The following is a 24,423-nucleotide window of genomic DNA, read 5'->3' as shown; positions in this document are numbered from 1 at the left end:
AACTATCTTTCTTATCACAGTGGCACATGAACATATATAATAAGTAACATTTATGAGCAATTAAAGTTTGAAATGCTTTTCCCAGCCTCTTTTCAACAAACACTAGCATCTGACAGTAGAATGTAGACATAGCCATATACAGTTTTATGTATTGCTCAGTTAATAATGATAAAATATTTAGGATTCATGTGTGTAAACTTTTCCAGAGGTTTCAGAAGTATTGTGATAAGACACCAGACAATGGATAGGGGTGAAATGATGTAATCAATTATTAGTATTTTTTCCATATTCAGTACTCATATATCGATAAAAGACTGGTTAAGAATTTATGCAAAATGGTACTTACCCTATTCAAGTTACTTTAATCTTCAACAGTTGTGGATAATTATTAGTTGTTTGCCTTTTATTCTTTAAAGTGAGAATTCATCTGAGACAGCCATAGCAGGCACATGCACTTATTTATATCAGTTACAAAGAAACATTGTTGACAACACCTACTTGTCTTGTACAAATTAGCAAACAAAAGGTGACTAACTCACATGGTTTCAAATCTTCCCCCCACCCCTGACCCCAATGCCAATTACTTTGTCCTGTTGGTAAGCACAGCCACTGATAACATGTATCAACATGGAAAAGACATTCCAAATTTGTGCAACATGTATAAACATAGTACTTTGCTGATCATGTAATGCCCACATTTTCATGATGTTTTGCTATTAATTTACATTGTGTCTAGTTGCATTGAAATATGTTGCATTCAGTTTTGATTGGTGCTTATTGTTTGTTCAAGTCCAGAGTAAAACAGTAACCACAAATCGGAACTAACTGCAGTTTGTTTATTTACTGCCTAACACACTATAAATATTACAGTAACTGTAGATCAGAATTGGATCCAAACAGATACAATGCAACAGAGAAACTTCATTTAAAAGTTGCCATTAAGTGATCTGTGAAGTACTTAAATTTTTCTTGGGGTACAATTTTGAATGCCACCTTTTTTACACTTATATGTCATGAGTGACAAAACATGTTGATGGGATAAAACAATTGGTACAGAAATGGCAGGGGACCAGATTCCAATCTGCATAAGTTACAGCCACCTAGTTAATTTGTTAAAGAATAGTGGTTATTGTCGATAATTGCCTTTTTCACTCACAGATATGAGTGGCTTGTTTGCTGCAGTTGTTTTGTATCTACAGGAAGTACAATTTGAACTATTTGTTTGTTAGACATCTCTGTTTGTATACTCAAACTTGTTCTAGGTAAGATTTTCTTTGCATGAGAAATTTACACTTTTTCTTCTGTTTTAACATTTGGAGGATAAACATTTATTGGTTAAATGTATTCTAGAACATAAGAATAATTCATCTTTTTGAAAATATGCAAGTTTCATTGTTACAAGATTGTGTCACAAGATAGTGGGAGGAGCTGCACCATTCTGTGAGGGCAAATAGTGAGTTTCACCCTCCTGAGAGGGAGGAGCACCACCCTCTCTTTACTACTTGGATAGAGAGTGAATTGTGCCCCCAGCTTGATGAGTGGAGAGTATCACCCTCTATTTACCCAGTGCTCACTATGGGCTGATTGTGAGTTGCTTCCCACCCACCCAGCCCCTGGTAAGGGTGGAGTAGCATGCAGGGATCCTTTGATGGTGGCAGGATTTAGTCCCCTGAGAAAGAGAATACTTTGTCTGTTAGATTTGGGGATAGAATTCCTTACAGATCTGAATTGTCTATAGAGTCCTCACTTCCCTGGGCACTGGTCATGGGTCTTTGGAGCCTATACAGTATGGAGATCAGGCCAAGTCCCCACTCTATCCAGACTACTATTTCAGTCCAGCAAGGGACTGGGAATCAGTTTAGTCACTAGATTATAGGATTGGATCAGATAGGCATCCCCCTTCTCTGTTGTTCCTCTAAATCCCTATGGGATCAGAGGTCTTGGAAATGCTTAATCATGGGTATTTAGATCTGGGACACAGAAAATCACTTAGGCAGGAGTCCTCTGTACGCATGTAATAGGTGGGTGGCAAAATTCAAAGACATGTCAGACTTTATCCACCTGCTGAATGGGAAAATGTGTTGATCAGTTAGCTGTTCTGATATTTACAATGACAGAATTCAGTGGTTGACAGACCCTCTGATGTGTTGCCATTATAAGAGTACACTGTGACCCCACTATAACATGGTGGTTGGGAGCCATAAAACCCAACAGTGTTATAGACCAAACCATGTTATAAGCAACCAGGTCAGTTAGCTGAAGAAAATGATGCATGTACCCCAACAAATTTGTGGAGGGAGGTAATAAATGCAGGCGGTAAAATATGTGCTTCAGTGGCACAGTTACCATCTTAAATTCTGCATATTAAATGGGAAATACACCTGTAGTGAAAACAGAGAAGGCATATATTATATTTTACTTTATTTAGAGAACTATGGATTGGTACATATACATGTATACTGTTGATATATATATGTCTAATGTATAGCATGAAAAGAGTATCAACACCGTGTACTTGCCTGTGAATCTCATCACATACATTGAATCCACAGTACAAGTAATTCCATTGAAAAAATGCGCACACACATTAAAAATATTTAGTAATTTTGTCACAGGTCATATAGGTCTGAATTCAGTAGATAAACTTCACACAGTCACATAACGAATGATGAAACACATTTACTTTTCAGTGCATGCCAAGTAGGTAAAAGTTAGTTTGAGTTTTAAGCCTTCATTGGTAGTGTTTGGAAGCTTAAACTTTTTCCCTGGATAACAGAAACTTTCATGGCACAGTAAACATGTTCCAGTCATGTTCAAAAATGAAAAAGTTCCTTCAGATTCCATTACTTTTATTTAAGTTTGGTACTGACTTCCTTTGAAGAACAGTTCTTTGTTTTTATTGAAGATTGTAGTTGGCTTTCTTTGATAAAGGGTGCGTGCATTATTGAAGTCACCACTAAAGGTCAGCTTTGGAGAACCAAACAAATGCTCATTTTTTATTGTGGCAGCAACATCAAATAATTGTATTGCATGATCAAGACTGGTATTTTTTCCATTTGTTTAGTACATTTTCATAACAGTCAATGCTTCAAAGGTAATGTTTTCTTTGAAATTTCAGCAAACTATTTTATCTGGGTAAATGTTTAATAAAGGAATCGGCCTTTGTTTGGTTGATTGTAGTTACTGTTTTTCCCTGTCTATTGAATAGACCAATAAGTAAGATTTTTTTTATACATTTGTGGTAGCAGAGTGATGCTGCCTTCCACTGTGCATCAAGGATTAGTACAGAAAATGTGTGTTCTGGAGGATTTAATTCTGAGTGAAAAGAAGAGAAATTTTACTTATCATCCACATACAAATGTCATTCTATGTAAATATATTAATTACTAGCAAGTGGCTGAAAATCCGATGAAAGATAGATTACAAGATTATGCCTAATCCAGTTGATCTCCACTACCAGAAATGTCAACAAGAAAAAAAGCAGATATCTCACAACATACAGTACTCATGCTCGATGTCAACATAAGCAAATTATGATATAACAATGCACTGTTAAGACGGTTTGTCAGTATGGACAAAGAAATTGTTTATGTAATTGTAGATAAATTTCAGTGCATTTTATATCATGTTTGCAGCTTCCTTTCATGGGGCCTCTGAATTTTTCCACTCCAAACCAATGGTTGTATATACAAGTTAAAACAGCCAACATTGTCGCCCATAAAAAAATTTGCCAGATGGTATATTTTGCTGCAAATAAGGAAAATAAAATTGCAGTCTGCAACATTGGCGAAACCCTATGCAATCCCAGAATAAACTTTTTACACCTTTTTGGGTACTTTTTTGTGTATGAGAAAAATACACATACAATTTCAGGAACCACTTCACGATCATCTTGTGTTATTCATGTGCGATCTCTTCCTCAAAACAATAATAAACTTTTTACATTTTTTTGGTACTTTTAAGAAAGAAATTTATTTTGTGTGTGAGAAAATTACATGTATAAAAATTCAGGAGCCACACCACGACCATGTTATATCCAGATTTGTGTTATAATGGATGCTCTAGCAGGGTCACACTGTACATCAAAAGAACAATGCAATAGCTGGGTGGCAAGTTCAAAGACTTTGACTGGCTGCTGTGTGGGAAAATGTGCTGATATTTACAGTGATTGAATTTAGAGGCAGAAAGATTCAGTGATCTACATGTTGTTATTTATAAGAGTACATAAAATAAACAACTTTATCTTTCCTTATTGTATTCATTTCGGAGATAGCTGAACAAGGAGTGCATGTGACCTCAAAATTAAGACATGTTGAGACTTAGAGAAAATGCCATTTGCAAATTTGGATAAGTATTTTGGGGTTAAACGGCAAACTGACAAAGAATGTGATGAGATGCAGAAGAGAGCTTAAGTTGATTGAACTGATAGTTCAGATGGGACAATAACCAAGTGTAAGGAAGTGTGTAATGCCTGTCTTAATGTTTGGAATAAGACCTTTCCTTGGATTGACAATGCTGACAAAATTCAGTCACACTCTGATGGACAAAAAAGTGCTGTATGTCAGTGTTATAAAGAATGTGGAAATTAAACTCAGTGGTAGCCAGTAGTTCTTCTAATCTGCAAAGTTCACATCTGGGAGGGGACTAACTTTTGCTGGTGGAACTCCTTTTTTTTACTAAAATGGGAGACCTATGGGTATATGGGGCCTTTCTGTAAGAAAGCAGCTGACCCTTTCCCTTCAGGCAGCCATGGGTTTCTGGACCTGGGATGGATGGTAGTGAGGTTGTGCCCACCTCATCTTTCAGGGTTGGGCCTAATAGGATGGATGGGGATAGACGTTTTTCCCCAAATGCTCCATTTGAACAGGGAATCACCTTAAGCCACCAGCAGAAATTACTGCTTTAAACAGTCTATTAACTCTGCAGGAAGAGTTGCCATATAAAGTTTCTCCTCCCACCCAAGTTTCCCCATAAGCAGAGAGACACCAGCTCACATTATTCTGGTTGCCAGCAAGGAGTGTTGGAGGAAGGTGTCCTTTATGTCCTTTTAGTAGCCAACAAGTTTGTCACAAAACAAGCTGATGTGGTACCCTCTCCCCTTGGGTCCCCTACCTTTTTCAACCATTTTTTAAGTAGGCAGAGGAGGAGCAAATCCTGGGCATTTGATAAGGCAGTGAATGATGTTTACCATCTTTTACCTAATGATCTGTGTCACAAACCTTCTGGTTCAGGTGATTCTGAAATTCTTTCCCATTTAGATAAACTTTCAGTGGCAAACTTGAGACTGACCCAGATCTCTTGCCCCTTCCTTATTCAGTTTCAGTCAAGGAGCTTTCTCAAAGGTTTAGCAAAGGACCAAGATTTTGCCCATCATTTTAGTGGGTTGCTCTGTCTCTCCTTCTATGTTTCAATCATAGATACTGCTTTTAGTTACAATATTTATACTTCTTACTGGCCCACTAAAACTCTAACTTTGGATGCTGAAGAAGCTCAAGTGGGAATCCTCAGAACAAAAGGCTACATCATTAGTGACCATAGCCTTGCATGTTGACCTTCATTAGCAACCTTATTCAACCTGCTGAAGGGGGAGTCTGTGTTGCCAATAGCTGTCCACCATTTGTTGGTTACATTACCAAAACTTTTAGGTATGCATTGTCCTTTTCCATGGCCTTGTCAGTGGAGCTTCTTCTCCACCCCTTCGGGGATGTGGCACTGGACTTCCAAGCTTTTACTAGAGCACAGTAAGAACAGTGCTGCCCCCTGGGTACCATTTCACAAAACAATGTAGGCCCAAGATTCTCAAGTTTTTACATAAAAGATTCATTTGTAATTACGGGTGTTTCAGTAACAAGAATTACATGTTTTTTTCCTAAGATTCCCTGAAAATTTTGTGTAAGTTTATGGCAAGACCTAGACAGGTTTAAGTTTTTTCAAAATTATGTTTCTGGAGAGTGAGAGTCAGAGAGAGGGTTATTTTGAGATGCACCCTGATATTCCAAAACATATGGTTTAGTGGATCTTTTTCTAGAAAAGCTATTTAAAACATATTCCTGTAAAAAATATGTAAAAATTATGTACGATAACTTTCACTTTCTTCATGAGCCCCAAAATTATAAACAAGTGAGACATTAGGTCTTCCATTTAATGAAATTCCATAAAGTGTTATGGCAGAAAAATTACACTTTTATGTATGATATGTTGGGGTCATGAAGCGCTGATATTCAGAGTGGTGTTCAGTCCAATGTGATATAGAATACATTGATTTTAGCTAAGAGATAAATCAAGATACTGAAAATCTTAATCACCAGCTAAGTTCTTTTTCGTAGTTTCTGTTCATTACATATAACATTTTTGTTCTTCATGTTTACATTTGACAATGTCAACATTTCCACTCCTTATGGATATAGCAGCTGTCTTTTGATTTTGTTTATGCTTTGGGTTTAATGCCATTTTTCAGTGCATGATAAGCTGTACATGGCATTCAGAATAACTGGTATAGGAAGAACCCAGGAAAACCTTTGTAAGAACTGCCATCCAGTGAGAAGCTACTGGCAAGCTTTCTCACATACCCACATTGGTGGAGCCCGTGACTTGAACTCACGTGGACATAAGTGATATGGCAATCATCAGTTAAGGCAAATGATTCAGATGACTGTCACCCTGGACCCAACTGTCTTTTAAAAAATTAAGCAAAAAATATTAAACAGTCCTTACTGTAAACAACGATCATCATCATTATCAACATCTTCATTATCTCCATAATCATATAGTCATATCCTCAGGAAACTGGAATAAATATATGACTAATAACAGAAATTCTTTCATGCAGACTCTGTAGTCTCTTGATAAGAAGAATGTACATCAGCTAAAACAAGAAACTAAAATTTATTTTATAAAAGGGACATCTGTATTATTCAAGAATATTTTTTCTTTTACAGTATTTAGTTCCAGTTTTATATTACATAAAATTTCATTTGGAAACAATGATTCTATAGAGACACTAATATACAACTCCCACTGGTTTATTATGATTCCATTGTGAGATTAATAAGCTATTCCTACTTTTTTATGTTCCTATTTCCATTGAAATTGCATATTTGTTCAATCATTCTTAAAAGCTTCAAATATTGTGATTAAGAAATATTGCTGCATTAATGTAATACTGAGCAAACCATTATTATAGCAAATTATAAAGCTGTTTCCATATACATCAGGTAAAATTTTATAATGTAAACAGTGCATCAGATCAAAATTCAGTTTAAGTAATTTTGACCAGATGGCTACTTTGTCTATTACCCTGACTTCAGGTAATCTGATTATCAAACAGTGGGACAGTTACTCATATAGCAGCAGAAAATTGCAGCAAATCAAAACAGAATGTATTGATAGCATAATTACATTTTCTTAAGGCTTCTATTTTGAGTTTGTAGCTGTCTGCAGAAGAATTTTGCTCTTCCCTTTTCCTACATAACTCGTTTGTTTCCCATATTTACTAAACAGATTTTAATGTTTTAGTGCAAGTCTATATAATGTCTCTTTTTATAATTAGTTGTATATATTTTCAATCAAGACATTCATACATCTCAAAACAGTAGCTCTTGCCTTTCTTTTATTTCATTGAGCATTAATATAGCATTTGATCTTAATGTTTATTTTATTATTTTTACGTGCACTGGTTTACAAAGGTAATGTTACTAGAAAAGAAAAAAAGAAAAAAAAATGCATCAACTGAAAAAATTTGCATGCTTTGGGCTGTTTAAATGTTGTTGAAAACAGAAAATTGAATTGATTTTCTTTTCAACAGAACTCTTTTGCCTCAACATCAGTGATGAGTGTGTTACTTCTATTTTATAGATTTATCTGTATATTGTCCAAGCTTATTGAGATACAAATGCAAAGTCAGAAATTTACTTTTCTTTGTCAACATCAAGTAATTTTTGTTTAATTATTCTGACAATGTTTACACTAAAACAGTCAAAAAAGATTTTGCAACAACAACTAAATAAAAACACAAAATATTGGAATTTTCAGAAAATGTAATCAGATCATCTACATATAAATGGAAATATAACTATTTAATTTTACTTGTTTAACCTCAATCATTTATCTTTAATACTGGTAACTATGAGGTTTTTCTTGTTTAAAAATGTCCAATTCCAAACAGTTTTAAACTAAATGTGTAAAAAAAAAAAAAAAAGATTGCTGTAATGACCTGAAAATCTAATCAGCGCATCTGCTTACAGAAATGAGAACAAAAATTCATTTGTATGGTTCTTGACCACTGTTGGCAAAAATCTTCTTGAGACAGATATACAGATGTATGGATGTATGTTTGGGCTGGACCAAATCAAAATGTCGTCACCATAATTTGTAATGTAGAAAGCACAATTTCTTAAGAACTAACTAATCTACTTATGTTGCTGTGCCATAAAACACCAAACCGTCTCATACCATATCTTGGTTATTTTATATTTTAATATTGATAATTCTCAATTTCTTTTAGATAAATAAATGCACTTGGTTGTGAATGGCAAAGGATAAGGGTTCAGCTAGTTAAGCAGTTTGGCATCCATTAGTAATTGGATTAATGTGTGTATGGCATCACTGCTTCCATTTTATCTAGCCTCGGAACAAGTTCTGCATAACATTTATAAAAAATAAACAATGTTTATACTTTTTGCCCATTTTCCATGGGCCTTACCTTTATTGCATGACTTGTTCCAGTGTTTCCAGTCTTTAAACTGCATTTCCAGGGTATCCATGTCAGATTTATATGCCCATGGAAAATGCACAGCTGAGAATGGATTGAAGAATCAAATATAGGAAGCCATGAAATGACATTGTTATATTCAATTTGCATTACAACAAAACTTATTTTATTTTCCCTGTGCATTGATTTTTCTTCAGATACAGTTAAAACTTTATACAATTACGTGACCACCAAGCAAAAGTAACTACTTCTTAAACTTCACTGAAAGCCTTTGCTGTTTAGGTTTGTCTTGAACATTTATTTTGTGCAGTTACAACATTTCCTACAGAGTATATCACTACCCAAATGCTATCATGACCCTCAATCTGTAACATAGCTCGCTTCTATCATCAGTCAGGATATTGATCGTCATGGGGATTGACACATATCAAACTCTTAAGTTAACTCTTAATATGTGCTGTGAACATTGCTATCTTTTGTCAGCTCCATTTTTCAGTGCCCAGATAGGCAACCATAGTTTGTAATGGACAGTTAATATTTTTAGTTAATATTTATAATTGCTCATTTTTTTTAGATTATCCATTTGGTTGTGAATGGCAAAGGACAGTTAAGCAGCTTGGCTGGCTAGAGGAGGAAATGTACAAGCCTGATACAAGGATGAAAGCATACAGTCTCTACAGATGTGCTCTTCCTTCTTATTTTGATTGTTTTGAACCTAGGTGGATGCAGGTCAGTGGTCAGTCTTTGAGGAAAGCCATTGGCCTCTCATTCGTTACTGAACGAATCATTGAAACAGATACATCTCTTGAGGAAATGCAAGGTGAGCAAAAACATTATTTTTATAAATTGCATATATGATCTATACTGTTTTCAAACCTTTAAATTAGGTTCACCTGAATTCTTGCAATGAAGGAAAACTCATTTGATAGGGTATACAAATGCTTTATTTTATGCTGCCATGAAATAATGGATTTTCCAAGAAAAATAATTTTGATCATCCTCTGGAGTTAAATGCCAGATATTTTTTACACTGCCTCATGTATAACATTATGACCAAGAAATTTGAGCTAGTTTTAGATGCCTGAGAAAGTCTAGTGGTAATTATGGCTGTCTCACATGCAGACAAACCTAATTCAGATCATAACGTGTATATAACTTTTTCATCAAATTTTTGGGTGCTATTTTATCTTGAATTGGACCGCTCTGGTGGCCTAGTGGTTAGAACGTCCGCCTCGGATGCGGAAGGTCATGGGTTCGATCCCCGGACATTTCATACCAAAGACTTACAAAATGGTACTAACCACAGCCTCGCTTGGCGCTCAGAATTAAGAGGTTAGTGTTAGGGCTGGTCGGTCTGGTGTCAGGATAATGTGACTGAGTGGGACATCATGCTACATGTCTGAGGCATGATGCCCCAGTGCTAGACTTCACTATAAACTGCCACACTGCAGACATGGTAACGATATGACTGAAATTTTTTTAAAGCTACATTAAAAATCCAAATCACACACACACACACACACACCTTGAATTGGGAAAGAGAATTATGTTCCTGCTTATATTTTCTGTGGAAATATGCACAAAACATATGAACATAAATGGTAAATCACTGACATTATGGGGTTACAGTAAGAAATCTGATAGTTCAGTCTGTTACACATATTGCTAGCCAATATTTTTGTGCATAAAACAAATAAAAATTTGCCACTCTGAGGGCTGTTCCAGTAAAGCATACTTTGGACCCAGGGAAGGCACCTTTACCCATAGATGCAACTTAGAATTTTCTTATCATTTTAATAGGAATGCTGAAATCAAAGTACCCTGGCATATAGTTTTGAAAAACTGCCCTTCTTGGGTACCATATATGTTTAAATGGAACAGCTCTGAGTGAATAATAGGAATATTTAATCTCACTGGTGAATAACTTAGCAAATTGACCTACTTGATGAAATATATCAGCTGTTTCAGGGATGGTCCTGGCTTTTAAAAAGCTGTCGCCAAAAAAATCTCCAACCTCAATATTTTGTCGCCAATTTTCAAAAAGTGTCGCCAAAAAAAAGTAGTGTACATTTTTCCAAGTGTTAATTTAGTCTATTTATGTAACAAGCAATGAAAATTACAAAAGATGGATTACACTGGTCAACAGTGAAATCATTACTGACTTGAAAAGGCCCTAATCTGTAGTATTTTGGTGTGCCGAACACGAATATAACCGTGAAAAATTTGTATTGGCTCTCGTTTTGAAGATATTCATATACCTCATTTTCTATGTTTCACTGTGTAAATTTCTCCAGTAGGACTGCAGCAACATCCGGAATAATGATGTAACATTGCATAATACCATCATGCTCACATCATCCACAGTTGATTGCATCATTTTCTGATGCAATGCAATACTAATGCCATGCGGCTGCTGAAGTAAGTTGACGTCAGCAGTGTACTATACATGTGTAGGCCTATTATACTAATGCCAGGCGGCTGCTGAAGCTGACGTAAGCAGTGTACTATATAAAGCCCAATCAGATAGGTTCAGCATTTAAAATATTTTAGACGTTGTGCGAGACAGTTCAAGCTACTGTTACATAAAACTTATTATTTTATCCATTTACGTACAATAAAGAACAGTAATGCCTCGAAAGTGTGTTAATACCGCGGACAATTTTTGCTATATTTGTGGGGAAGTGACATTTGCCAACCAGAAGAAAAGTATCAATTCTCAAGTGAAGAAGGCATATCATCTTTACTTCGGATGCAAGGTTGGTGACCAAGACAAGCCTTGGGCTCCGCATATATGCTGTGCTACATGTACAACACAGCTTTCACAGTGGTTGAATTGCAAAAGGTCATCAATGCCGTTTGCAGTCCCAATGGTGTGGAGAGAGCCAAGCAACCACCTAAATGACTGTTACTTCTGCTTGGTTCCTCCTCTTTCCGGCGGAATAACGAAGCGAAAGAAGTCGAGAATAGTCTACCCAAACATTCCGTCTGCATTGAGACCAGTTCCACATGGTGAGGGACTTCCTATTCCAGAACCTCCAGCAGAATATTCTCTTGATTCATCTGACGAAGACAAAGGTGAGTCGACCTGTTCTTCTCCTGGTCCATCAGCATGCAGTGATCCAGATTTTCACTGTGGTGCATCATCAACCCCACACAGAATAACACAGGAAGAACTAAATGACCTGATTCGTGATTTGGACTTATCAAAGAACAAGGCAGAATTGCTAGGATCAAGACTCCAACAATGGAATCTTCTAGAAGAAGATGTCACAATTACTGCATATCGAAAGCGCCACCAGCAATTGGAGCCTTTCTTCAGAAAGGAAAGTAATCTGATATTCTGTTCCGATATTGAGGGCCTCATGAATGCTTTAAAAATCACTCATGACCCACATGAATGGAGACTATTTGTGGACTCTTCGAAACTGAGTCTCAAGGCTGTGCTTTTGCACAATGGAAACATTCTTCCATCTATTCCAGTAGCGTATGCTGTCCACATGAAAGAGACATACGATAACTTAAGGCAGCTACTGAATTCCATTGAGTATAACAAGTACAGCTGGCACCTCTGTGGTGATTTGAAGGTAGTTGCCCTTTTAATGGGACTGCAGCAAGGATATACAAAATACATGTGTTTCTTATGCGAGTGGGATAGCCGAGCAAGGGAAATGCACTACATGAGGAAGGAATGGACTCACAGGCAGAATGTAGCCATTGGAGAGAAGAATATCCAACACCCAGCTCTGGTTGAGGCTCAGAAAATCTTGCTACCACCCCTTCACATCAAACTAGGTTTGATGAAGAACTTCGTGAAAGCCATTGACCGGACTTTGCCAGCATTCCGATACCTGCATGAAAAATTCCCTCGACTCAGCGAAGCAAAGATTAAAGAGGGAGTTTTTGTGGGTCCTCAGATTCGAGAGCTTTTCAAAGATGACCGGTTCAACAACTTGCTGGAAGGTGACGCGAAACAAGCATGGAATGCTTTTCGCCTAGTTTCTACAAACTTCCTCGGAAATGTTAGGGCAGAAAACTATAAGGAACTAGTAGAAGACATGTTGATGAAGTATAAGAAACTTGGCTGCAATATGTCTCTAAAGATTCACTTCCTTCATTCCCATTTGGATTTCTTTCCTAGCAACTGTGGTATTGTTAGTGATGAACACGGCGAACGTTTTCATCAAGATATCGCAACAATGGAACAAAGATACCAGGGAAAATGGTCCACTACAATGCTGGCTGACTACTGCTGGACACTCCTCAGAGATGCTCCCGAACAGCTGTACAAGAGACAGGCGAAGAAATCTAAGATGTAGTCAATGACTTGATTTTTTATAGGTAGGCTATTACAGTTGACCTTTTACTATTGGAATGCATTTCGTTATGTAAACATTAATTTCTTGCAGATTACAAAAAAACTAGAGCCAATTTTGCAATTTGACTCTCATATTCGTGTTCAGCACATAAAAATTGATAAGAATTGACTAATTTTATTTCAGTAACATGACTTTTGTAAAAATTTGTTGTCCAGTGTTAGTTAATACTTTAATTACAACAAGCATTAACAAAATGTTACAAAGTGTTACATGAAGATCCGTCGCGATTTTAGGGCTGCCCACTTGTTGAATGCAGTTTCAAAGTCTAATTTTTCACATCTGTACATGCTGATTCTCATTAAATTCTCGAGAGATGAGATGCAGAGCTTATTTCTGATGTCAGTTTTTATGAGGTTCATCTTACTGAATCCACATTCACAGTCCTCAGTGCTGACAGGTGACACCAGTAGTCTCTCAGCAGCCCCACCCCACCCCCCTTTTATTGCTAGCTTCACAAAGCTTGTAGCGAATTGCTTCCTAAATCCCAAGAATGATCACTGAATGCTGTATAAATTTTCTCGACAAGAAAAATAGGATCTCCATTCCCACGAATGAAACTTACACGAGTCAACACCTGGCAATATTGGACCGTATATATAAGCGTAAATTCACACCCAATTTAGGGATTCTTTCACTCCTGTATTTTGAGAAATAAATAATTATTAGTACTTATGCAAAACTGTTGTGTTTTTTTGCTATTTCTTGTTGCGGAGTTGAAGTCTCTGAAGCCGTAACACGGGACTGATGGCAAAAGGAAAAGATCAATGAGTAAAATGCTGCACTGGCGACAGATGTAATTGTGATTGAGATTTTTTTCCATTTGCTTTGTATTTATACACAGTAGTCGGTACTTCAAAGGTTATCAGTTTTCTATGAAGGTTCAGCAAAACTACTGTATTGGTATATGTAAAAAAAAAAACAGAAGGATTAGCCATACAATTAATTGTATCTGTTCAATTCGCGTCTTCAGAAGTCGGTCAGTTGTAGGTATAGTGCGGTAGCATGATTGACTGTATCGCAGCATACAGTACTCAGCCCAGATGTCAGCATAAGCAGATTATGATGTAACAATGCACTGTAAAGATAGGGTTGTCAATAAGAACAAAGGATCGTTTGTGTAACAGATTGATTCCAATGCATTGCTTAGTCAAGTTTGTGGCTTCCTTTCATTCTGGCTTTAAATTTATTCAGTCCAAATCCATGATTGTATGTACAAATTAAATAACCAAAAAGTATGCCGCCAAAAAAATCGCCAGATGGGATATTTTTGTCGCCAATAAGGAAAAAAAATCGCAATTTGCAACATTAGCGAAGCCCAGGACGATCCCTGTGTTTACTCGGAGCTAGCAAATATCCTCTTTTTATTCATTCTCTGTCTGCATTTCATTTTGCAGTCACATCCTTTTGTAAATTATTCTGACAGCAGAAAAAAAGTTTTGTCTTCATGTGAAATAGTTACAGTTTAATCTGAGATGTTGATAGGCGTCTCCATGCATGCAGGCAGTTTGTTGCTACCAAGAAGACAGTTTGAACAACCAATGTTGAATTGATCTGGCAAGATCTCTTAATCATCCACCCCTTTATGTTAATGTATGAGTCACGTGTGAATCAATTAGAACTTAAATAGATACATTATTTTTTGCCTGACAAGACGCACCGGCCAAATAAATGTAAAAATGTTAGAAGTGGGCTTATTATCAGATAAAGGCATCCTAAGTAACTATTTGGTACAAATGTGGAGTGGGCTTAGCAGCATACAAATAGGGTCATATACCAATTATTTACCACAGTTCTCTGTGTGATACCTTAGCAGTTTTACCTTAAAATGTACAAATTCATGTAATTATAACTAACCATTTTAACCACTTTTGAGACAAGTGTAAGCTGATGATAGTTCTTTTAAAATAAGGTATTTTTGCTATTGTTACAACAAAAGTCCTTGATTTTAAAGAATGTAGAAAGAGCATTAAATCAGTTGGTCACAGACATCAAATCTATTCAGCTGTTTACTAAGTGTTCTCGGTTAGTCTAGATGGACACTTTAAATGAGAAATATTTAGCAGATGTTTAGAAAATTGAAGTAAAATACTGATATTTTTGACACCTTGAATAATGTGCTATTTAGGAAGTGGGCATTTGATATCGTGACATCACAGAGCCAAATATAAGTTAGTACAGATTCATTGAGATTATTCTAGACATGATGTAATTTCTTTGTGCCAAATCTTGTGTTATCCGCACATTTTGCAACACTTTTATCATAGTTCTTCTTCAGATATTTTACCCAATCATAATACCATAGGAAAACTACTACTACTTCCTCGTAAAGCCAGCTCTTCCAGATTATAAACATTTTATTAAAAAAGGTAACAGTTCTATGCCCACCTAGGAGGCAGTTAGAGAGATCTCACTTTGATAACAGGATTGGCACCAAATCATCAGTTACTACTTCTGCTTGTGCCAGGTAGAATGCTCTCTACAGACAGAGAGGCCTCACAGTTTGGATGTTTTCTACCTTAAAACAAGCTGGAGGAGTGTCATCTTTGAAGGAAAGTTTACTCCATTTGAAAATTTCCAACTTGTTTCTTTTTTCTATTCTCAACGACAAAGTTTCTAACTTTTCAGTGTTATCACTTTATGGTCTTTGCACACTTAGGTGTTTTTGGCATCCCCTCATATTGTTATAACAGTAATATTAAGTGCATGACTGGTGTGCTATATAGAAAACTTGTTTAATATTGCTGTATAATTTCCACTGTATTCTGATACATAAGGTGAGTTTTCTATATTATCTTGTGTTAGTGTCTACTTCATTGCTGTACATGACGCTTTACTGATTTTTACCTGTATAGAACACACAGCTCCTGTGGTCTAGTGGTTAGAGCATCTGCCTCAAATGCATGAGGTTGCAGGTTCAAACCCTGGCCAAGTTATACCAAAGACTGATGAAAATGATACAACAGCTGCCTCACTAGGCGCTCAGCATTAAGAGGTCAGTGTTGGGACTGGTCGGCCTGGTGTTAGGATAATGTGACTGGGTGGGACATTGTACTACATGTCTGTGGCATGATACCTCATTGCTAGACACCACTATAAACTGCCACACTGCAAACATCGTAGTGATATGACTGAAATAATTTCAAAGCTGTGTTAAAAATCCAGATCATACACACCTGTATAGAACATCATTTTGCCTTTCCTACAGGTAACATTGTCACACATTGGATATTTCATAAGTGTCGTTAATGAGACAGTGCGTTTTTATGTGCAGGTTTTGTGTGTACTTTAAAAATTTATATCAGATTTATATTATTGTAAAGCTTTCTCCTTGGTCAGATGCTTACAGGTAAATTTTCTATACTTGGTTTACCCATAGCATCCTCATCATACAATCATGTCCTTAATATAAGCAACACTTCAATGATTTTATCTGCATATGCAGTCAAAATATTGGCCTTCCTACAGGTATCTTGTTACTAGATTTGATTATTCAGCATCCACTTGGTAAGTATTAATAGTGATGCTCTAATTATCTACTTGTACGGGCCACATTTACCCTTTTACAGGTTTTTTACCATAATGTGTACCTCTGCATGGACCATAAAGCAGGATATGCACTGCATTACATGTATATATTGTCAGTTTTATTTTAGTCTTACAGACTTAGACCCTGGGCAAGCCCAGTCTGACAACCACTCAATATGTGTAGTTTTATGTGGTGTCATTCTTGGAATACATGTAAGTCTTGCATATTATGGCCAGACGTCAATGGGCAGCAGTTCTTTGGGTATTAAGGAGAAGGCACAGAAGCACACCTTGAGGGATGAAAACATCATCACCTTGCACACAAGGGTTCAAAACCATATTTACTAGAATGAGCTCAGTTACAATCTTGCACATCAGAATTACAGGCTGGCTACATGAATCAATATTACATATCCTGTCCCAACCTCAAGAACAGGACAACATGACCAGACTTGACTTTAATGGGCCACGACAGCAGTAGCACATACAGCATCAGCCACCAGAAAAATGTATCCAGATCCATGACTCACACAGTGCCTCAAGGCATTTCCTACTTACGACACCCAGGTTAGTGCCTCAATCCCCAGGAAACCAGCTCATGAACCTAGTGATACAGCAGTCTAACCTACATAATGCCACTAGGCACTTACTGTGGATGATGTCCAGTTTATACAGACACTTTCATGGATCAAGCTAACCTGCCTAGTACTTCTGGAAACTTCCAGTGTATGATGTTCATCTTGGTGCTCCAGTTTCCAGGAGGTGTCTCTTCACTCATCCTCAAGCATTTGCCTCCCAAAGGTAACCTCTACTTAGCAACACCTTGGAAGTAATGGGATCTAACTCATAACATGCTGCAAGTGTAGTGAGCCACCATCCTTGACATTCTTCTCCAACTACATCGCAGGTAGCACCAGATACATCATCTTCACTACCTTATTCCAAAACTACGAAAACAGTGCACTTATCATTATTAGATCATACTATGATAAGTGAAACTCAGCCTTGCAGGCTTGCACTAAAGAAGTTTTCCTCCCACTCCCAGCAGAGTTTTGTCCTCGTTCTTCCACATCACCTGCCTAGTCTACAGTTCTGTCATCAATTCATTATTGACCATGAAGAATATACTTTCAATTGATTACACAGTCTGCCAAGTTACTGACATTTTGTACTGCTTACAACATGAATTAGAAGTCCCGAGTGTCTACAGATGTTTTTTTCTAGCAGATTTTTCCATTTTGATACCCATCATTTGATTTGTTACATTGTGACTCAGGAATCAACTTTCCATCTAATATCTGTGGTGATCTTTCAATAGGCAGAACACAGGTTACCTTCTCCCATGCAGTATCCCACCAGCCCTACAGGGGAGCATGTTTATAGAATGGCCCACTTTGTAAATATACAGGCCATGGCCATAACAGCAGCTATGAACTTAGAATAGATGGAATGAGATGCAATGGTCTGTACTGCCACCTTTCTTAAAGACTGACCAATTTATGTTCGCAGCTTTAATCATCTAATCTCCTTTTTAATGATCAGGTTGACAGAAATCGCAATAAGCCACCAAGGATACATCCTTTCCATCCCTCACAGTCTCAGCTAAAGCAGAGGGATTTGCAAGGCAACCAACAAAAGGTTACAGGGAGGCAGGTCTGCTGAATTTACAACCATTGAAAAACAGGTTTCTCCAAAACTATAATGGAAAAGAGTAAAGGGAGGGTGATCATTTTTGACAACATTTCTACAAGACCCTCCCTGCATCGAATGACACTTTCACACACACCCTTATCACACATCCTGGCAACTGTTTTACGTTCTTGGTTTCTCAGGTTCTAATTTTCATCCACTGGGGGAGACTATGCAGTCAGTGGGTTTGCAAGAGGCATAGCTTCACCTACTCACTCACAGAGGTTCCAGAAGTCTTGTGATTTGCCTACAAAAAACAGCAGGCAAGTTATATTTTGGAACAAAACATGATATCACCTAGCTAACTTCCAATGGCTCTTTGATGAGAAACAGTACCAATCACAATTAAAACCTATTCCATGATCATTGACACACTGCATTATCATGGAAGAGTGGATATCAGACAAACCATAGACCTATCCAATCTTCAGTTTGGATTTCACACAAATGACACTGGATCCTTACCCAAGTGTAATAATTTATCATGGGTACTAACCTGGCTGAACAAGGCATCATTTGAAACTGCGTTCAAGAGCTTCATCGGTTCACCCCTCATATAAGTCATTCCTCCTCACTGTATTAGCGAATGGCAGGCAAAATCTGCCATCCATATACTATGGTTGACCCATCTACATGCATTTCCGATAAGATGGGTAAGTAATACTCATGATGGCCTCTGCTTTCATTACCAAGAATACCATTCATACAATTCATAGGTAATCAGACTTGGCTAATAATCCATGTCTACTCTGGACACTTCATCACAAAGTCATCTACAGGACCCAGTGCGAGTTCTGAAGTGGTACTTAAGGAAGACCAAGCCATTGCATAGATGGAGGTCACGCCTCTTCTTGCCCTTCAAAAGAGGGAAAGGGTGATATATCAACATTTTCGTCCAGGATAAAGTGGGCTATCTGTTCCACATATGAGAAATAACCACACACCAATGAATTTGCATCGCATCTTAGCTCACGAAGTTACGACTATTGCCAAAAATATTGCATGTGAGTGAAACTGTTCTGTTTTTATCGATGTCATGGGATGGAGATCTGAGTATGCTTCTCTAGTGTCATACATGCCAACCATTACACATCTGGCATAATTATTATGCTTTCTTTTCCTGAACTACATCTTACACTTCCCTGTAGATAAATTATGCTTTTCCAGTACATTAAAAAATAAAATAACAATAAAGCATAAAAAGTTGTTTGTCATTTATATTATTATCTTTTTAACTCCACTCATTATAAAAGTTTAGAGTCTTCTGAAAAGAAAGACCGCTGCATAAGAATACCATAGGAGCTAATTTGTCCATTGTAGCTCTATGTGTACTTTCCTAATAATCAGCTTATAGCAATTGTACAAGACCCATTTCCAAGAAAACAGGTTTCTTTAATTTGAAACTTAGCCTCATAGGTTCATTACATTGATAAACAAATTAATTAGCAGATCAGTCTGTACCTTTAAAGAAAATGATACCAGATATTAAGTAAATGGGTTTTCATGGTCTGACTTGTGGATGAAACTGCATAGAGCAGATGAGTCTTTTTAAAACTTCAAAACATGTCCAATCAGAAAAAGGACAAATCAGCACTGCTTTACAAATTGGTAAGAATGAGAATGATGCAGTACAGAACATGGATTGAGCTCATTTCAGAATCTGTGGAGTTCATGATTATTTGGCAAAGGTTAGACATGTAGACAAGTTAAAGTGAGTGTTGAATAATTACAATTTGTCTGCATATTTTGCATTTTCAATCTGGTTCTAATTCACATGGATTTTGGCCATTTTTGCCAAGTATTTTGACCTGCAGATCCAGGTTAGTAGTCAAACTAAATGTATATTTTTCATACAGTGTACTATAATTATGTAATGTACTATATTAGCTACAATGTTGTAGCCTCAATGAAGAAGTGGTACTAATATTAGTACTGGTAATATAAAGATTGCACTTTTCATGCTTAGATTATGCTTTTTTGCCACTTGTATTAGCAAAAATTATGCTTGTACCTCTATCAGGTTTGGCATGTGTGTAGTTTTTATCTCGGGGATCTTTTGTCCTAAAAAGCCATGCTTGATCTGGTGGGAACTCTACTTGTGGTACAAAAGGTTACCTATCTGGGTCATTCAATGGCTTCATAAGGAAAGTGCTTCACAACTTCCACTTGATTTGCTGGAGTGAAAATGGAGAAACTGTCATAACTTGGGAGACTGGAGATGGCATTTCCAGGGTAAGGGGATGTATCTCCATCTACCTCTTACCTGTTCTTCTAAGTTATTATGATTGGGTAATGTTTGAAGAAGAACCCAATGTTTTGTGGTAAAATATGTTTCTTCAGTAATACTTTACCAATCATGATGCACATACACCCTCCTAGCCTCCTGACAGTTACATCCATATAAAGAGTATGCCGTCCACTCAAGAAGTAACTATCAGGTCCTGGGATTTGGAGCCAATCCCAGTATAAAGGGGCCATTAGATCTAACTGCCACCTAGGTGGGCAGATAGCTTTTGGCATTTTCCTTAAAATGTTTTAATCTGAAGGGCTGGATTTGCTCTCCGAGGTCTCAAGGTATTATGATTGCATAGGTATTGTTGAAGAAACATTTTACTAGCGAAAAGGGTTTCTCACTAATTGACCATACTATGTAAGTCACTGTTTGAGGTTGCTTGCTGTTTTTTAAAACCTACAGGTCATGTAGGTATCATCACATGCTGTAGACTGTAAACCAGGCATGTCACTAACTGCATTTGTAGTGCAGAAGTCCTGTGGATCCCCTTTATGTTTAACCATTTCCTCTTCAGAGTAAGCAAATACATAGTCAATATCAATGGTTTGTATTGTTTCTTTATCTTTCGCAATATCTGCACAGTGCCAATAATGTCATAATTAAAAACCTTCTTAAATGGTTTCACTGTATCGGCAAGTATATTGTTTGTCATTGGAGCCAATGAATGAAGTCTTTGTCTTTAATCAACAATTATCATTTTCCAGATTTGATTGCCATTGTAAACAGTTTGTGTTTCTTGCTCTTTTTTGATTTTAGAATTATAAAATTCTACTCACCAAGCCATCATCTGTTCACAGTAGTGCATCTTGTTAAACCCTTTATTGGGTTAATCTCTTTATGCAGTCAGTGAATTAAGCCTTTATATTTGACTCTCCATAAATTTATTTTGTTTCTGGATGGTTTGATTCTGCATTTTATTTCCTTTATTGGTACTTATATAATTTATATTTATCCAAAGCCTGAGTAAAACTGCTAATGTATTCACAGGATGAATGTTATCATAGCTGACTATGCAACATTTGAAATAAGTCTGAAATTAATGGACATATGAATTTAACTTGTGGACAGGATATTTAAATATTACCCTAGCTAATTTTGCAAATCATATGATAATACATGTACCCCTAATCTTGAAACAAAATAGTGAATATTTTATGATGGATGTAAATTTGTATTGTAATATAAAATTAATGTGAGATGGGATAAATTAAATATTTTAACATGAACTATGAATAAAGAAGAAAATGCGTGTACTGCACTTGTAGTTATTTTTCCTTCTTCAGTCCTGTTGAATTTTGACCTTGAAAACTGGTCACCTTGCACAGACCTGCTATGAGAGACCACTTGTCTTCAGAGATTGCTTTCTGCCAGCAGAAGGGATGGTCTCTCTAGATAGGTTTTTCAGTTCGTACTTTTCTTAATTTTGTGGAGTTGTCAATTTTTAACAAATTAAATGGATAAAACTAAAAGATTAAAAATTGAGTGATGTTGCACAAGTCTTAATATGAGCAAATGGGTTTAATCCATAGTAATTAAGTTAATCAGTCAAGTTATTCATTAGCAACACCTGACCTAAATGAAAAGATCTTAACCAAAGAAAATGCAGATGTCCTTTGTGATATCAAGTTTAATTCCACTTATGTATAGTTGTTTGGTTTTTCAGTGCTTTTTAGCCTTTTTGAAACAAATCTTTTATCTAAACAGTTCTGTCACAATTTAGTTTCACACTTTTGTTACTGTCATAATGTCACTAAGACTGTGGTAAAAAAAAGCAGGGATGTTGATGTTTTCAAATCACATGGCAGGGAGAACCTGCAGATGTAAGACAACATGGCATCATATAACTGACTAAATATGAGTCAGACATGACTAATTGCTTTCACAATAATTAATTACATTAAAAGAGGCACAAACTCTGAATGATGTTACATTTTTTACATACTTTAAAATGATCATGTTTCTAAGATATTATATAATTTTATTGGATTGCATAAAGTTTCAGTACATATTATTATAAATGGATACAGTATGTTCCTTGGAAAGTAAAGAACTAAACCCATGAGTAGTTCCTCATGCCAAAGCAGATGTTGCTTCACAATATTTTCCATCATTCTGCCATGAGAAGCGAATCTTTACTCAGCAACTGTCTTGAAATCATCGTTTCTAATTCAGGGTCTTCTACAAGTTTAGTAAGTAACAGACATTGTCACTCTTCACCAGCAAAGTCTTAAGCATTACAAGGGACCTTCGCCACACCTCACACAACCAAGCTGATATTACTTGTTCTTCAGTACTGTCATCTGTTCTACACTATCTGATGGCACAGGAAGATTTAGCCTCCTGAGCCTCCGCTGAGGATGTTTTCCACCCCTGGAGTTTTGTCCTACTCCTCCCACTCCGCCAACAACCAGGACCAGAGCTCCAGCATCTGTTGATCTTATGATGGAACGCAGGAGTCCAACTTCAGTTACTTCCACAGTCTGGTATAGTTACAGATATTTTGATCCCCCTTCATTATTAGTTCATTGGCAGTTATACCTTTGCTCCCCACCAGTTTTTCATTTGGAAACCCTAGCAGGTGGCAGTGATATTGCTGCTTTGGGGATGACACAGCCACACTCCATAAGTATAGACTGGATGGCTTTTGATGACACTCATCAGTTAGTGAGCAATATTGTTGCCATGATTTCATTGTTGGACTTTCATTATCTGTAGCTATCTTCCAACCGATGGAACATAGCTTATCTTCTCCAACACCGAATACCTCAGGGCATGCATGGGATTCAGTCTCAAGAATGGTCCGAGTACTGAACAGAGTCACTCAACACACTTTGGCCAATGCTATAACTGCAGCTGCAAGTACATTTCTTGGAACACAACTCAGTGCCTTCTGCACTTAACGACCATGCTAAGAACACAGCCTTTATCCTCCAACCTTCTGTTTAATGACTTGCTGAAGTCTACCAAAAAGCCATGAAAGAGACATCTTTCCCTCCCTCCCAAAACTATAGTGTCGATACAGGGATTGTACAGGAAATCAGCAAAAGGTTCCAATCATAGGACATGAACCTCTGAAAGCCATTTTCTAGAAGCACCAACCATCAAAAGTCACAGCTTTTTGCATACCAAGTGGATATAGCACCAAGTGGGTCTTATCATTCATTCCACGTTTTTCTTGTTCCCAATGGCACATGCCACCCTATGTCTGGTCATCAGCCTAAAGACTCTCAGTCCATTCATCCATGTCCCTTGATTCCCACTGGAAACACCTCATCGCAGTGCATTTTTGAATGCTATCTATGAGTGAGACTTTGCCATCACTGTGTATTTACCTTCATGTCCCTATTCACAGGGCTTCCAGGTTGTTCCTGAGATTTGCTTTCAACATTGTATACCAATTCAGGGGATTCCCTTTAGGGTTCAGCATCAGCCTCTGGGTATTCACTTGTCTGACAAATCAAGTAATGGTGTATGTCCAGACCATTTCTATGGTGGCAACATCAAGTTACCTGGACAACATCCTGCACTGAGTTAGATCTAACAAGACACGATAATCCTTGGTACCAATCTGGACTCCTAGTACCATCTCAATGATTTGTTCACTTAGGTATGGAGTTCAGTATAGGGGGTTTCATGGTTGAAACGGAGTTACTGATCGTAGCGCCTAAAATTACCTCCCTTAGCTCCAGTGTGCATGCCCACAAAAATGTCCAGTTCCGGATAGTTCAACGTTCTACACTTGGATAGCGAAACATAAAGTCAACAAAGGAAGGAATCTTAGCTGTACTACAACAGATCATTATGGTTAAGCCAATGAATCAATTATATAT

General features: G+C 37.0%; 1 protein-coding gene across 1 annotated transcript in view; it reads left to right on the top strand.

Moving 5' to 3' along the window:
- Nucleotides 1-24,128, top strand: part of LOC149798260 (uncharacterized) — a 106,778-nt gene extending 82,650 nt beyond the window's left edge. The window contains exons 14-17 of the mRNA XM_089960858.1: nt 9,285-9,530; nt 16,748-16,938; nt 18,154-18,264; nt 23,946-24,128. Coding sequence (XP_089816984.1) covers nt 9,285-9,530; nt 16,748-16,938; nt 18,154-18,264; nt 23,946-24,128 — 731 coding nt within the window. The remainder of the gene's footprint in view (nt 1-9,284; nt 9,531-16,747; nt 16,939-18,153; nt 18,265-23,945) is intronic.
- Nucleotides 24,129-24,423: the final 295 nt, after the last annotated feature.

Source organism: Sinohyriopsis cumingii, chromosome 6, assembly GCF_028554795.1.
Source record: "Sinohyriopsis cumingii isolate HCF-2022 chromosome 6, ASM2855479v2, whole genome shotgun sequence".
Classification (NCBI taxonomy): domain Eukaryota; kingdom Metazoa; phylum Mollusca; class Bivalvia; order Unionida; family Unionidae; genus Sinohyriopsis; species Sinohyriopsis cumingii.
The sequence above is the reverse complement of the archived record's forward strand: the minus strand, read 5'-3'. Positions and strand labels throughout refer to the sequence as shown.